We start from the raw sequence: 16,027 nt of genomic DNA on the forward strand, positions 1-16,027 counted from the left end.
ATAACAGAGCAAAAGTTTTCATTCCATTGCCTTGATGCCTGTTTGAGTCCATACAAAGACTTATTGAATTTGCAAACAACATTCCCCCCTTTGCTGTGAAAGCCTTGAGGGAGTTGCATATATACTTCCTCATGTAAATCCCCATTTAAGAAAGCATTGTTGACATCTAATTGGACTAAATGCCACCCTTTCACAGCAAAAATGGCAAGAAGAGTCTTCATAGTAGTCAACTTGGCAACTGGTGAGAATGTATCAGTAAAATCCAATCCCTCTTGTTGAGTAAACCCCTTTGCAACTAGTCTTGCTTTATATCTCTCCACAGATCCATCTGCCTTGTATTTCACCCTATAGACCCATTTGCATCCAATAACCTTTTTGTTAGAAGGTAAAGGGGTAAAAGTCCAAGTATGATTGGAAACCAAGGCTGCAATCTCAGCATTCATGGCCTCTTTCCATTTAGGATCCTTAACAGCCTCATGATAGAATCTTGGTTCAGGAATTGAGGTGATAAGAGAGCAAAAATTGGCATATGAAGAAGATAAATGGGAAGAATCAATGTAATCAGAAAGAGGATATTTAGTACCTGGATTAGTGGAGGAAGAACCTGACTTGTTGTTGAGTGAAGTAGACTATGAAAGCTCAGTTGAAGTGATGGTGTTGCACTTATAGTCTTGCAAGTATGCAGGAGCTTTGGAAGGCCTAGAAGATCTTCTCAAAGAAGGAATGAAAGCATGTGGAACAATTATGTGGCTATGATCAAAAGATAAAGAATCAGGTTCTGCAAAATTGATGTTAGTAGAATCTGATGGGACAGATTCTGGTACTGTAGAATATGATGGGAAAGATTCTGGTACTACAGAATCTGAAATAATAGGTAAGATAGGATCTAAAACTTGGTTAGAAACTGGAGTAGGAGTACAAGTGGAAGAAGGAAGGTCTAAAGAGGAAACAAAAGGATCTAGAAACATGGTATCAACTGGAATTGCCACATTAGGACAAATATGAGGAAAAGAAAAAGATGGTTGTGGTGAAGTGACAGAAGAGATAAAAGGAAATACATTTTCATGAAATGAAACATCCCTTGAAATGAATATCTGCCTTGTGACCAAGTTTAACAATTTGTAACCTTTGACACCAAAAGGGTAACCAAGAAAGATACAAGGAATAGATCTAGGAGCAAACTTAGACCTATTGTGAGCAAGTGTAGATGCAAAGCAAAGACAACCAAACACTTTTAAATGATGATAAGAGGGAATTTTGCAATAAAGTTTCTCAAATGGAGTTTTATTGTTTAAAACAGTACTAGGCAGCCTGTTAATGATATAGATAGCTGTCAAAACACAATCCCCCCAATAACAAAGTGGTATATTAGACTGAAATTTCAATGCTCTAGCAATGTTTAAAATATGTTGATGCTTTCTCTCCACAACTGAATTTTGTTGTGGAGTGGCAACACATGAGTGTTGATGGATAATCCCATGTTGAGCATAAAAGTCTTTGAGGAAGAATTCATGAGCATTGTCATTTCTAATTACTTTGATGTTGGTTTGAAATTGAGTAAAGATCATCTTGTAAAATGATATTAACAAAGGCCTGGTATCTGTTTTAGATTTCATGAGGTAAACCCATGTAGACCTTGTAGCATCATCTACAATTGTAAGAAAGTATTTAAAATCATCATGAGTTGCTTTAGCAAAAGGTCCCCATACATCACAATGTATTAAATCAAAGGCATGCTCAGATATATGATTAGAATTAGGAAATGGTAATCTTTTAAGCTTTGCAATTGGACAAACAACACATTCTTTATTTGAATGAACAGAGGATACATCTTATATACAATTTTGAAGTTTGTCATCAGATACATGTCCTAATCTAAGATGCCACAAGTAAGGCTTATTGACATTAGAAGTGTTGGAAACAGAATGAGCAAAAGACTGGAAAACTGACTCTAGGACAGAATTGGCTTCTGAGGCATACTTGCAATTCCTTGAAGTTTGCAGCAGGTATAAGTTGTTCTGAAGCTTACCCAATCCAATCACTCTCCAACAGGTAAGGTCCTGTATGAAGCAATAGGTTGAGAGAAAAACCAAGCAACATGACAAGGATTTTGTTAATTTGCTTACTGAAATCAGATTAAAGGAAAAAACTGGGACACAAATCACATTTTCAAGAATCAAGGTTGGAGTGAGTTGAACTGTGCCTATGTGTGTGACAAGAACTTTTTCACCATTAGGCAAATGTACAAAAGAAGATATTGAACTAGTTATATTTGTGAATAAAGATATGGAATGAATGATATGATCAGTGGCTCCTGTGTCAAGAACCCAAGTTTCTGCATTATGAGCTGTTTTATTTGAAGGATTCTCAGTAAAAACTGAATTCTTCAAATTAAGATTAATAGAATCCTGGAAAGAGGCACAAGAAATACCTGAGAGAGCTGAATTGGTTGCATGAATAGCATCTTGAGTGTTGGAAGAAGATGCATGGGAGCTCAGCATTGACAATAATTGCTGGCATTGTTCAGGTGTAAAGGGAAAAGAGCTTGATTGTGATGCAGCCTCGGATTGACCAGCCTCACCATCAAAGGTCACTTGATTTGCTATAGGAACTCTGCCCTTTTGCTTGTAACCTGGTGGAAATCCCACTAGTTTGTAACATTTTTCCATGAAATGGCCAATTTTGCCATAGTGGTTGCACACGGGTCTGCCCTTGCCTTTGTTCTTCCCACCTTGGTTGAACCCTTGAGTCTTAACTGCAAGAGCTGTTGAATCAACTGACACACTTCCATTGAAACCTAAAGCCCTTTGCCTTTCCTCTTGTATCACCAAAGAAAAAGCCTTGTCAATTGAAGGGCTTGGTTCCATCATCAGAATCTGAGTTCTGACTTGAGAGAAAGCTTCATTTGAACCATTGAGAAATTGCATCAATTTATCTTGATGATTGAAGAATGTGATTTCATCATTCACTCCACAGACACATTCACCACAAGAACAAGATGGTTAAGGCCTGAGATTAAGCAGTTGATCCCAAGAAGCTTGAAGATTAGTGAAGTATGTAGTCACTGTTGCATCTCCTTGCATAATTGTTGAAATCAACTTCTGAAGCTGCGAAATTCGTGGACCATTGGCTTGGGAGAAACGGTTTCTAAGTGAATTCCAAACCTCCATTACAGTGTTTCTGTAGATCACACTTGCAGCGATATGAGGTGAAACAGAATTCAATATCCATGAAGAAATCATGGAATTGTTCTTTGACCAAGCAATCTTTTCCAGAGGGGTAACAGCCATGGATGCTGTAATAGAACCATCCACAAAACCTAGCTTGCTTTTCGCATCCAATGCCATAAGCATAGCCCTAGCCCAATTAGGGTAATTGTCCTCTGTCAAGAGCTGAGTGACAAGAATTGCACCTAGTGATTCTCCATGGTGCAAGAAGAAATGGCTTCTCAGATCCATCATTGGAGAAAGCTCACGATGATCAGTAGATTGAGAAGCAGAAGATACTGAAGCTTGATCTTGATTCGCCATTGATAAACGCACAAGGCTTTGATGAAGAAAACCCTACTTTTGAAGAAGAAGAGATTGAAACGAAGTAATTAAGCGGAAGCAAGAAACGATTGCTCAGAATCGAAGAAAAACCAGAAAATGTTCTCCGAAGAAATTTTTTCAGAATCGGATAGAAAGGGGAAAGTTTTTTCGAGAAAATTTTCTGATTTTGGAAAGAAAAGAGAAAGCTAGGAAATCAGTGAAGCTGTGCTTGCTGGCTCTGATACCATAACAGAAAACAGAGTTCCACAGAATAGAAAAACTAGAGAGAATAAGAGAATCAAGATTGAAGAAGCTCAGTGATTTTCTGTATATTTAACAAAATGATATACAAGAGTTTATATAGCTGATTTAACAAAGGAAATCAAAACAACTAACTCTAAACTACCTCCGTAATATGCGGATTAACTATCTACATCCAATCATCACTTTACATGTGTCAATACATAACAAATAACTAATCTGAGACTAAACTACAGGTCGTAGCTGATGTAGTAGTCGTTTAGTGAATTAGTAAGTTCATTCACGAAGCTGCCAATACTCTGCCTCTCTGCTTGATGCTCTGCGTCTCTGCCTGAGCATATGTCTTCATTTATTCTTCAGCAAACTCATCTTGAACTACTTGCATCTGACTTCTTATCATCTAAACTTTGATATCCTCTGAAGAAATGATTATTATCTGCTCATCTGAACCAACGACAGGATCAGTCACCTTAACATCGACCCCAATTTCATTTCGAAGCAATTATAAGATTCCATTAGCCTCTCCAACAACACTGTCCACCTTGCCAATAGGGCAAAGTATTCGAAACACACTGTCCTCTCCATAATAGGGCTGCACATGGTCAACCATGGGAGCAACCCCAGATTCAATAAAACCAGATGAACGTGAGGCATAGTTGTTGCTTCTGATATTGTTGGCAGGTAATCGCGGTCCAAAATTGGCACCATCGGATGAACGGCGTGCTGTACTGTTTATGTGAGGCATATAATCATCATCAAGAGGAAAAAAACATAGAGGAAAATACATTTTTGGTCTTTATATAAAATCTAGATGCCCTAATCCATAAACGTAAAGATGCAAATACACATCACATACACAAGGGAAAAAAGCAAAATCAGAAAACAAGACATCTACCATTAATAGCATAACTAGATGAAATTAATTTTGCTGTGTCCCCTGGATTGTTCATATCTAGCAGTCCATAATAATAACCGAAAAAGATATCCAAACCCAGTTATGAGGGAGTCACCATCTGCACCATTAGTGTGCTTTAACCTGGAACTTTTTATCGTTATAAAGTCTATTGTTCAACTTACATCATTATGTGAAAACCCAGGCATCTAACCAATCCAGACGGCTAAGCAAATAAGTAGTTACAAATATAATGACAAACCTGTACAAGTTCCTCAGCTCCTGATACACAGAGGAAGTTCTCTTGGCAGTATTTGTATATTTGCACCAGTCAACCTCTTCATCTCAAACAATGATCCATCTCTTCCTTCCAAACATCCAATATCACCAGACGGGACAAGTAACCTAGTGGTTATAATGTTGTCTTTCTCTGGAACAAGATCAACAATGCGGGTTTGGATATGCAACAAAGCTTCCTGGGCTGGAAACATCTCATCATCAGGACCCTCCTCTAACAGAAAACAGAGTTCCACAGAATAGAAAAACTAGAGAGAATAAGAGAATCAAGATTGAAGAAGCTCAGTGATTTTCTGTATATTTAACAAAATGATATACAAGAGTTTATATAGCTGATTTAACAAAGGAAATCAAAACAACTAACTCTAAACTACCTCCGTAATATGCGGATTAACTATCTACATCCAATCATCACTTTACATGTGTCAATACATAACAAATAACTAATCTGAGACTAAACTACAGGTCGTAGCTGATGTAGTAGTCGTTTAGTGAATTAGTAAGTTCATTCACGAAGCTGCCAATACTCTGCCTCTCTGCTTGATGCTCTGCGTCTCTGCCTGAGCATATGTCTTCATTTATTCTTCAGCAAACTCATCTTGAACTACTTGCATCTGACTTCTTATCATCTAAACTTTGATATCCTCTGAAGAAATGATTATTATCTGCTCATCTGAACCAACGACAGGATCAGTCACCTTAACATCGACCCCAATTTCATTTCGAAGCAATTATAAGATTCCATTAGCCTCTCCAACAACACTGTCCACCTTGCCAATAGGGCAAAGTATTCGAAACACACTGTCCTCTCCATAATAGGGCTGCACATGGTCAACCATGGGAGCAACCCCAGATTCAATAAAACCAGATGAACGTGAGGCATAGTTGTTGCTTCTGATATTGTTGGCAGGTAATCGCGGTCCAAAATTGGCACCATCGGATGAACGGCGTGCTGTACTGTTTATGTGAGGCATATAATCATCATCAAGAGGAAAAAAACATAGAGGAAAATACATTTTTGGTCTTTATATTTTGGGTCAATTTCTATTTTGGTCGCTACTTTTTTAGAGCACCTAAGTTGGTCCTTGAAAATTGAAAACTATTACTGTCATGACCCAAACCAAAAACTCAAATTTGTAACTATGACCGACATGCTAATATCAAGCTTAAGCTTCATATTAACAAGAACCAACTAAACTTTAAACAAAATCTTTCCTCTTTCTTTTCGTTCTTATTTTGTTACTTTCTTGATATAAAATTTTCACTTGATATTCAAAGCATTTATACTGTACTCGAAGATTATCATAATCCACCAATTATTCAAACTAGTATGTTATTAGAAATGGCAATAGGCCGGGTACGGGTAGGGTTTTTTTTTTATTTCCAGACCCGTCTCGCAGGCCCTATTTAGACCAACCAAATTTGGGCCCAATCTGGGGCCCAAAAAAAAAAAAAAAATTGATGCCCAAATTCATTTTTGCCTAGATTCAAGCCCTATGACGTGCAGATTCAAGCCCGTATAACGTGGCCCAAATGCCAAATCATAGGTTATTAATCATAAATCAATTAATCACCTGTTAATTATAAATCTCTAAATCAATAAATCATAGCTAATATCATAAATCAATATAAATCACCTGTTAATTATAAATCTATAAATCAATAAATAATAGCTAATATCATAAATCAATAAATCACCTGTTAATTATAAATTTATACATCAATAAATCATAGTCATGTGGGGTACTTACAACCAGAGAAAAACTCAATCACACTATAAAACACTCCAACATTCCACAAATATCTTTGGCTACCTCCCAATCATAGTCCTGTGGCAAACCAGTATAAGATGCTTCACATTTAGCCAAACAAGAGAAAACATCTTTATAAATCAATGCATAGAAAGCATTAAGTAAGTTGAATTCCAACGTATCTTACAATCTAAGACCAACTCTTTGGTGCATTGAGCACGCAATTGACATGCATTTTCATCAAATATTTGCCTCCTTTTTGGTGATCTAGTCCAATAAATCATACTATCACGAGTCCCTTTAATACCATCACTAATAAGAGACAACCTATCTTGAACAATCAAATTCAAAATATGTTCAACACACCTCATATGCAACATAAACCCACCCAACACAAGAGAACTAGTATCAAGCTTGTTCAAGAGAAGTCTTATCATGGCATCATTACTAGGGGTGTGCGCAGTTCGGTCAGCTCGATTTTTTTCTAAATTTATCACCGAACTGATAGAGATTGGTTTTCTCATAATTAGAACCGATGCATACCGCTTAGGGTCGGTTTTCCAACATATAGTGGTACGGTTTTTGTGGTCAATTTAATCGGTTTGGTTGGGTTTGGAACATTTTTTTTTAGACAACACAAACACAAAACTAAACTAAAAACAACATCACAAATATTTTTTCACAACCAACCTACCATACACAAAAACATATTCCAACTCATACTTATACAAATTATACTCAATTACTCATTACTCAATTAGGAAATCGGTCCTACAATGAGAAAGCCAATACAATGAGAAAACCCCAGATTTAATTTATTAACTAGATAAAATAAATAAATAAATGAAAGCAAGAGTAAAAGGTATAGTTCACAGATGCCAAAAATCAAATTGCTAAAAAATGTTAGAAACAAAAAGGTTAGAGAGATCATAGTTCACAGATGGACTTGGACGGTTGGACTCAAAGTGAGAGAGAGAATCTTTAAAATGGCAAGGTAGAGATGAAGAGTGGAGACATGGAGTTACCAGCGGAGTGGCTGGCGGCAGCAAAGCGGTGAGCCGGTGACTAGTAAGGCAGTGAGAGAGAGACATGTCAAACAACGACTCAAGGAGAGCCAGCACCCAGCAAAGCCAAAAGGTGAAAGAGAGACTGAGAGAGTTAAGGAGGAAGGTTTGAGAAAATAATGAATTTATACCTAGGTAGTTAGGGTTAGGGTTGTGCACAAAACGATGTCGTTTTGTTTAAGAAATAAAAAGAAAAACTATGGTAAACAACACCGTTTCGTGAGATGTGTGTTATATATATATCAGATTTATCGGCCGGTTCGGTGCAAGAATAGTTTCAGATTTGCTTTTTGACTTTTGTACCACATCGGCATCAGAACTGGGGTTCCCCTTCGTTCACCAGACTCGGCTCCATTGGTCGACTTCAGCAGCGGTGCAGCATTGTCGGCCCGGTCGGCTGGGTTGGCCACAGTCCGGCTGTGCACACCCTAATTAGTACTACATTTATCAACAGTTATTGCGAACAACTTCTTATCAATGTTCCACTCTAAAAACAATCAATAAGGACTTCAGTAATGACATCTTTCATGTGTGGAGAAGGAACATAAACAAACCTAGAAAAATAATAGGAATAATTATAACATGATTCAATAAACATTCAATTTAACGTAAATTCTAAACATTCAATTTAACATAACTCAATAAACATTCTAAACATAAATTTTTAACATTCAATTTAATCCAATATTATAAACTCAATTCATATGGTTAATAGATTTAACATTCATAGATTAAAAAAAAAAAAAAAAAACCTTAAAACCCAGCTTTGCAAAGTCCAAGTTTGATAGATAAAGTGAGTAGTAATGACCATCAACTCTCTGTTTTTGTTACTCAAAGTCCACATATAAGTTGTAATTGTCATCCTACTTCCATTCTTGTTTGTCATCTTCAAAGCTTTCTCCCTTTCATTATCATAAATTTTAAGAATGTCACTCTTCAAAGTGTTTCTTGAGATAAGCTTGAACAAAGGTTGAAGAGAACTAACAAATTCTCTATTCATGTAGGATGACCATACGAGCAAAATTATTCCTCACTTTGACTTGATCAAATTGGTAAGCATTTAAACCCATCGATCCATCCACCTTATTTTGTTGTCTAATTAACACTTGTTGTTGCATATCCCTTATATCTTTAAACTTTAATTGTGGACATCTTGCTAAATGATTACGCAAATGGGATATACCTTGGCTAAAATCACCCAAGTAAAGCTTGCCACAATGATGGCATTGGGCTTTAAATTTCCCATCAACTTTCTTCCTTGTAAAATGCTCTCAAACATTTGAGGTAGTCTTTCTTTTCCTACTTGTATCCACATCCTCATTTGTACCCTCTTGCTCTCCCTCTTCCTCTGTCCCTTCTTGTTCCTCTACCTTTAAGTCCTCTCCCACTAAGTCCACCATTGCGGATTTTGAACTCCCAATTGGTTCAGAAGTTTGGGAGTTAGAAATTCTATTAATCAAAACAAATATTCACAAATTCATTATTACACACACTCATTGATTAATGGGCACAAATGCATAATTACACCGATTCACAAATATTCACAAATTCTATCAATCCAATCATAATTAAACATGATTCACTACAAATTCAAAGACTTACTCATTGTTTAATGGGTATAAAGGTAATGGTGATCCTAAGGGTGAGCTGCTAGAAGGCGACAATGGCGAGGGTGATCGTGAAAATGGCGAAGGAGACTACATAGCTGGCAAAGGACAACGTCTAGTTCTAAAGGGAGAGCCATTTGGTGAGGGAGTGTTAGGATGTGTGCCATTAAATCATATTGTATGATGCTATGTAGGGTTGTCCACGACTTGCCTGGCCCTACCAAACCACCTAAAACCCAATCATCTTCACCCAAAACCACTCGATCAAAGCTTGTTCACGGTCGAACACGAGTCGCCGGCGTAAGCACCCGAGACCATCGGTTCGAGTTATGGGTTGGCTGTCTGAGAAACCGACGAACCTGACCCACCCGATGAGCTGTTCTTCCCTCATCAAAAATCAAAAACTCGGCCAAAAAACTGGAAAGTTCAAACCTTTAAGTCCGTCAGATAGGAAAATTTCGGCCAAATCCATCAAGATCTCGGTCGATATTTATAGATATAGGGAAATATCGGCCAGATCTCGTTAGATCGGACATGATCCGGCAATATTTCGGCCAAAATCCGGCCATAATTTGCTCCACTCGGGCAAACTCAAAACCAACTGATATGTACCCGAAACTGATACAATCTAAACTGACAAACCCAAAACTCGAACCGGGTCAGTTGCAAGTTAAACTTTTCCCCACCCGATGCATTTGGGTCGAGTTTGGGTTGGGCACAAACCCGACCCATGGACAGCCCTAATGCTATGTATGACATTATGTATGACTTAATGTTGTGATTAATAAAGTTGTTTTTATTATTATCTAAAATAATGGTAACATAAATATTTGGACATTATCATATAGTCCATGAAATGCATAGTATGTGATTTATGTGATTTAGTCACAGAAGATATAAATCATAAGTTTTTTGTAAATTCAGAATTTTAGTTCATAGTCGGTGATAAAATTGGACATTTCATCTGCGAAGACTATAACATATCAACTAAGATGATTTGTCTTGATCATTGAAGTGAAGACTTCTAGTTGGTATGTTGATATGTTTTAAGAGTTAAGACATATTGAACTGGATCGCCGTGGGATTTATTATTCTCTTAACGACTGTCAAATGAATAATAAATCTTACGACTTCTATTTACATGAACTCTTAATCTTGAGAGAATAATAGACCTAATCGTGAAGTGTAGGTAGCTTTGATATATCATGAGTGAGATCTAAAGTCATGATCAAAACCTCAGTATGTTGGGCAGCCACATTTAGTGTTGGTGGAATATTTATTCTCAAGTTGGAATTCATAATCTCTTAACAGAGATATAAAATATTCTCTTGAGATAAGTTTAATGGGTTTGGTTATTCAGAGTATTAGGCCTAACCACTTTAGTAAGGAGTTACTAAAGTATATATTTATGAAATTAAATTTCATAAATATATGTTGAATAAGTTGTAGGATTAAACCGAATATTCAAGGACTAAGATGTAGTAATATACGAGTCCAGAGACGCTTGTCGCTGGTTCACCCACTGTAGAATGTGAGCTTAAGGCCGTTTGTCGTCGATTCACCCACTATAGAATACGAGTCTAGAGATGCTTGCTGCTAGTTCACCTGCCATGAAATGTGAGCCCAAGGATGCTTGCCGCTAGTTCACCCACTGTAAAATACAAGTCCAGAAACACTTGTTGCTGGTTCACCCACCATGAAATGTGAGTCCAAAGATGCTTACTTGGTTTACCCACTGTAGAATATGAGTTTAGAAACGCTTTCTGCTAGTTCACCCACCATGAAATGTGTGCAATAGTTTGCTTTTTTTGAGATCATATGCTTGACATAAACCTGCATAACACATTTAGGAAAATGTGTTAGTCCATCTACATTGCCATTTTAACTATGGGTTTACCACTTATGGGAAGGCCCCCATGTATGCCATGTCCCTGGGGGACGATTCTTCTGATGATGAGACTGCTTTGGCTGGCAAATAGGTGGCTCAAGTTCTATAGAGCCGGTTTGATCGCGAGGAGGAGGATACTAGACCAGCCGGCGGTATATCTATAGAAATGTGGTCTAGAAGACAGCATTCAGTTGAGACAGCCAGTGTCTTGTCTGAGTCCCGTACTGTTTCTAGAGGTGCTACTTCACGGTGCAGGCCAGTTAGAGGGAAGAGCACCTCCAGAGGAAAGATGTGAGCCGAGGACATCCTTATTGACATAGATAATAACTTTCCTGGGCCGGAGGTCCTGCTGGAGTTTAGTGCTTGGAGGCATAGTCTGAGACCGAGGTTCCCACCACATCAAGCTGGGGCCGATACTCGCACCTGGACCATAGACAGAGGCATCCAAGACACTCACCTTCAGCAGAGGCTGAAGGATCATCCTTTTGCATTGGCGCGGAGGGGAGAGGTATGTTGCATTTCCTTCTTAGTCATTCAGATTCCAATTATATGCATATGCTAATGAGTAGCTTCTGATTTCAAATTTAGGGGGGTGACAAGCTCCATGGTCGGGGTGCCTGGTCCAACTTTTCTTTGGCTATTGTTTGCTTAGAGGACCCACTTGCGGTACGCCGAGTTTTTGAGAAAGCAGGGGTTTGAGGACTTCCTGCAGATTCCCTTGTTCTCTATGAGGCATGGGATCTGGGATGCTTTGGTGCGGTAGTTTTATGCCGAGATAGGTACCTTTCACTTGAGTTGTAGGGAATATGCAATCCTCCCTCTTGACTGGATAGCCATTTTAGGCATTAGATTTGGTGGCCACTTGATTCCAATGGATGTGATGACCTTCGAAATGGCTAGTGAGCTCTTAGGCGTCCCTCTTCCATTGATTGCGGAGACAAGGGGATATTTCGGGCTCACTGCATCGCCAGAGATCTACATTGAGTGGTTGCAGAGTAGTATTCATTGGGGTGCGGCACCTACTGACTTTCTTCTTCGTCTATTTTTCCTGTGGTTCCTCGATAGTTGCTTCTTGGGCAACAATCGGTCTGTGTTGACTTACCAACTGTTTTGGGCCATGGGAGTAGTCTCTTGCATCAGGATATATGACTAGGGGTCCGTTACCTATGGCTTCTTCATCTCTTTCTTAAGGTGAGCCTCCTAGCGGGACTTCAAGAGTTTGGAGGGATGTTGGCAGATATTGACATGGTGGTCGTATGAGTACATCCTAGCCTTGCGGCCACATTATATAGGCTTGTCCTTGACAGCATACCCTCGAGCATATGCATGGGCTCATTACAGGATCACCAGGGTTGTTGTGGTACAACCAATCACTATCTTTGCAGCTTTGGATTGTGTCACTTGGGATAAGAACATAATCTGCCCTTATGATGGCACCCTACTAGGGAGGCCAGAGCTCACTATCGCTATGGGCTAGTCAAGGATTCGACGTTGGTTTTGGGCCTTGACGAACTGGGAGTTCTTTCTGGCAGAGAGGAACTGCCATTAGGTCATGCCGATCTATAGAGTGCCTAGGGATCTGCCTTTTCACGTCTTGTCATTCGAGGCCATGGTCCTGGGTGACCTAGCTTACGTAATGGGCACCTTTGATGCCTATGTGGACACTAGCAAAGATTATTCTACTGGTTTGTGGAGTCTTCCACAGGGCCTATCATCAGAGGTGTCCTTGTGAGTGGAGGTAGGGTATTGGAAGGCATTGTCTGCTCTCAGGTGGTTACCAAGGTAGAGTGGAGAGCACGCGCGAGGTTTCAGAGGCCAAGGTGACAAAGTTATAGGCCCTACTTGCTGCTAGAGAGGTACATATGCAAGAGGAGGTTGCTCGGGCGTTGGCTTGGGAGAGGGAGATATGGCAAAGAGATAGGGAGATGCAAGCTGCCGTGATGGATAGAAAGCGAAGTCAGTTTCAGACCGAGTTAGCCCTGCATCAGGGCTATTCCATACTTTTGGCGAGAGAGTTACGGGTGGCTTGTCTTCCTGTTCTGGCTGCCCCTCAAATTCCAAGCCAAGGGCCCATCATTCCTTAATTTGAGCCTGTGTTTATGCCATTTCCTCTAGGCCCACTGGGTGGTTGGGGTTTTTTTGCTCAGGCTCTAGGGTCTTCCTAGGGTCTAAGGTACGCTCTCGGCACTTCAGGCAGTGCGGGTCCTTCTACCAGCCCTTTTGTAGGCGGCAATGATAGTGATGGTGCTGATACAATATAGACTAGTTTATTGGCCATGATGATTCTCAGTAGGGTTAGCCTTTTGATGTAGCATGATGTAGCCCCTATGTGGGTGTGTATTTTTTTTTCCATGTATTCTGCAGACATTGCCCTAAGATGGGCCAGTTATGTATTTATATATGTATCGCCTCTTGGTAGGCCTTGATAAGTATGTATTGTATTGCCCCACAGTGGGCTTTGATGTATATTATTATCTCTTTGTAGCATAATGTATGTATGGAACAATGTCACTTGCTAGGACTTATATGTATAATTCTGGGGACATGCCTTTAAAAGGGCGACTGATGTGTATGAAAACAATGCCTCTAATTAGGACTTATATGTATAGCTCTATAAACTACCTTTGAAAGGGCTACTGATGTGTGAAAAACAATGCCTCTGATTAGGACTTATATGCAAGACTCTAGAGAAGCGCCTTTAAAAGGGTGGCTGATGTGTATGAAAACAATGCCTCTGATTAGGACTTACATGTGTAGCTCTGTAAACTGCCTTTGAAAGGGTTGTCATTGTTATGAAAGGCAATGCCTTTAATTAGGACTTATATGTATAGCTCCAGAGAAGCACCTTAAGAGGGCGGCTGATGTGTATGAAAACAATGCCGCTGATTAGGACTTACATGTATAACTCTGTACATTGCCTTTGACAGGGATGCCGATGTGTATGAAAGACAATACCTCTGATTAGGACTTACATGTATAGCTCCAGAGAAGCGCCTTTAAGAGGGCGGCTAATGTCTATGAAAACAATGCCTATGATTAGGACTTACATGTATAGCTCTGTAAACTACCTTTGAAAGGGATGCCAATGTGTATGAAAGACAATGCCTCTGATTAGGGCTTACATGTATAGCTCCAGAGAAGTGCCTTTGAAAGTTTAAATAGTGTGAAAAACACTATAAACGTTTAGACCCTCAAATAATAAATTACCAATTCAAGCTTTATATCAGACAATGTATGTGCGGAAAATGATAATCAAGCTTATAACAGAATTGATAAACAATCTAAATCATAAATAATCACAATCACAAGAGTAATTAGATAGTAAAGATAAAGGGAAGAGAGATGCAAACACAAGGACAACGCAGTGCAAACACAAGGACAACACATGATGTGTTATCGAAGAGGAAACCGAAGTCCTCGGCAAAAAACCTCTCTGTCGCCCTCCAAGCGGTTAATAATCCACTAGAAAATGTAGTTGGGATACATGAACAGCAATAGATCCTCCAAGCCTAATCTACCCAGGTACCTAAACCCTCCAAGCTTCTTGCTCCAACGAAATTACGCCGAACCTTTTTCTTTTCTAGCTTACCGGATTCTGCTACAAACCGTAGCATCAACCAATAATCATTGGTCCCTTCCAAACTGCTTCCCTTAGCACCAAAAGAACCTTCTCACAGATGTGGGTATGGTGAGAAAAAGATTTGGTCAAGAACCTCTCAAGGATGTATCAATGGAGAGGAAAAGAGTAAAGGAATTTGAATAGTCTCTTAGGTGAAGATTGTGGATGAGGCAATCTTGTTTTCTCTAGGGTTTCTCTCACAAAATTCTCTCTAGAAACTCTCTACATTTTGTGGGAATAAGGGGTATTTATACTAGGGTGAGAATGGAATGCGAAGAGTCAATTTTTCCCAAACAGGGTGTTCTGGCGACTTAACCTCGCGACTGGGTTGAGTCACAAGTTCAAGCCGCGAGCTAACAGCTTGGCCAACATGGGACTTTTGTCTTGTAGTGCAACAGCTGGCGCGACTCTTCAGTTTCTGGCATGCTTGGCATGTGTGCAACTTCTAGCAATTTGCAAGCCGCAAGCCACCCGCAAGATCCAATCGCGAGTTCCTGTTTCTTTGCACAATCTTGAGCATTTCTTCACACTCTCTCACTCACTACCCTTATAAGATTCTCACCTAAATACAGAGTTACTAAATGCTAAAATACAAGCAAATTTGGCACAGAATAAAGCCAACAAGATGGTTGATTAAATTCAACCTTATAATCTCCCCCTTTGGCTATTCCGTGACAAAACCCTAAAATAAACTCTAGACTTAATGCGTGAATTGGGAACAGTTGGAAAACTCACTCACACCTAACTCTAGAATCTCATAAAATCAAAACATCTCCTGAAACACAATAAGATCATTGTATGCAGAAAACTTGTAATGCATATGGAACAAGCACAATGCGATCAAGCAAGATGGAATAAAGTAATAAACCATGGTTTGACCAAACAAGCAATCACTGAAAGATAGTGACCACAATGTTCATTCTCACTTGGAATGAACATCAAGACATTCAAGCTGATAAATACAAAGCAAGTCACTTCAATGACCAACACTCAACCAATGCACAATACATGAAGTATATGCATCTAGGAATAAAATCCTACAAGGGCACAAGAGTGAGAGTACTTAAGGAAAATGCATAACATTTAGCTTGAAGTACAAAGCAACATAGCATAAAGGT

General features: G+C 39.2%; 2 protein-coding genes across 2 annotated transcripts; both read right to left on the bottom strand.

The window, feature by feature from the left end:
• Window positions 1-629: 629 nt before the first annotated feature.
• On the bottom strand, window positions 630-2,927 carry LOC112012717 (uncharacterized). The gene is made up of 3 exons (XM_024045110.1): window positions 2,166-2,927; window positions 1,841-2,060; window positions 630-1,126 (listed from the first exon to the last, which is right to left on the bottom strand). Exons 1-3 carry the CDS (start codon window positions 2,925-2,927, stop codon window positions 630-632), a joined length of 1,479 nt encoding a protein of 492 aa, XP_023900878.1.
• A 75-nt stretch (window positions 2,928-3,002) lies between these two features.
• Window positions 3,003-3,530, bottom strand: LOC112000523 (uncharacterized). Its single transcript, XM_024045109.1, has one exon. It carries the CDS (start codon window positions 3,528-3,530, stop codon window positions 3,003-3,005), a length of 528 nt encoding a protein of 175 aa, XP_023900877.1.
• Between the last annotated feature and the right edge of the window lie 12,497 nt (window positions 3,531-16,027).

This window comes from Quercus suber, unplaced genomic scaffold (genome assembly GCF_002906115.3).
Source record: "Quercus suber isolate HL8 unplaced genomic scaffold, Cork oak 2.0 scaffold_742, whole genome shotgun sequence".
Lineage (NCBI taxonomy): Eukaryota > Viridiplantae > Streptophyta > Magnoliopsida > Fagales > Fagaceae > Quercus > Quercus suber.

Coding starts and splice junctions, on each gene's coding strand:
- LOC112012717 (XM_024045110.1), bottom strand. CDS start 2,927: ATGCAATTTCTCAATGGTTCAAATGAAGCTTTCTCTCAAGTCAGAACT. Junction 2,061..2,165: donor CAACCTTGATTCTTGAAAAT/GTGATTTGTGTC, acceptor TGCTTCATACAG/GACCTTACCTGTTGGAGAGT. Junction 1,127..1,840: donor TGATGACAAACTTCAAAATT/GTATATAAGATG, acceptor TTGGTGTCAAAG/GTTACAAATTGTTAAACTTG.
- LOC112000523 (XM_024045109.1), bottom strand. CDS start 3,530: ATGGCGAATCAAGATCAAGCTTCAGTATCTTCTGCTTCTCAATCTACT.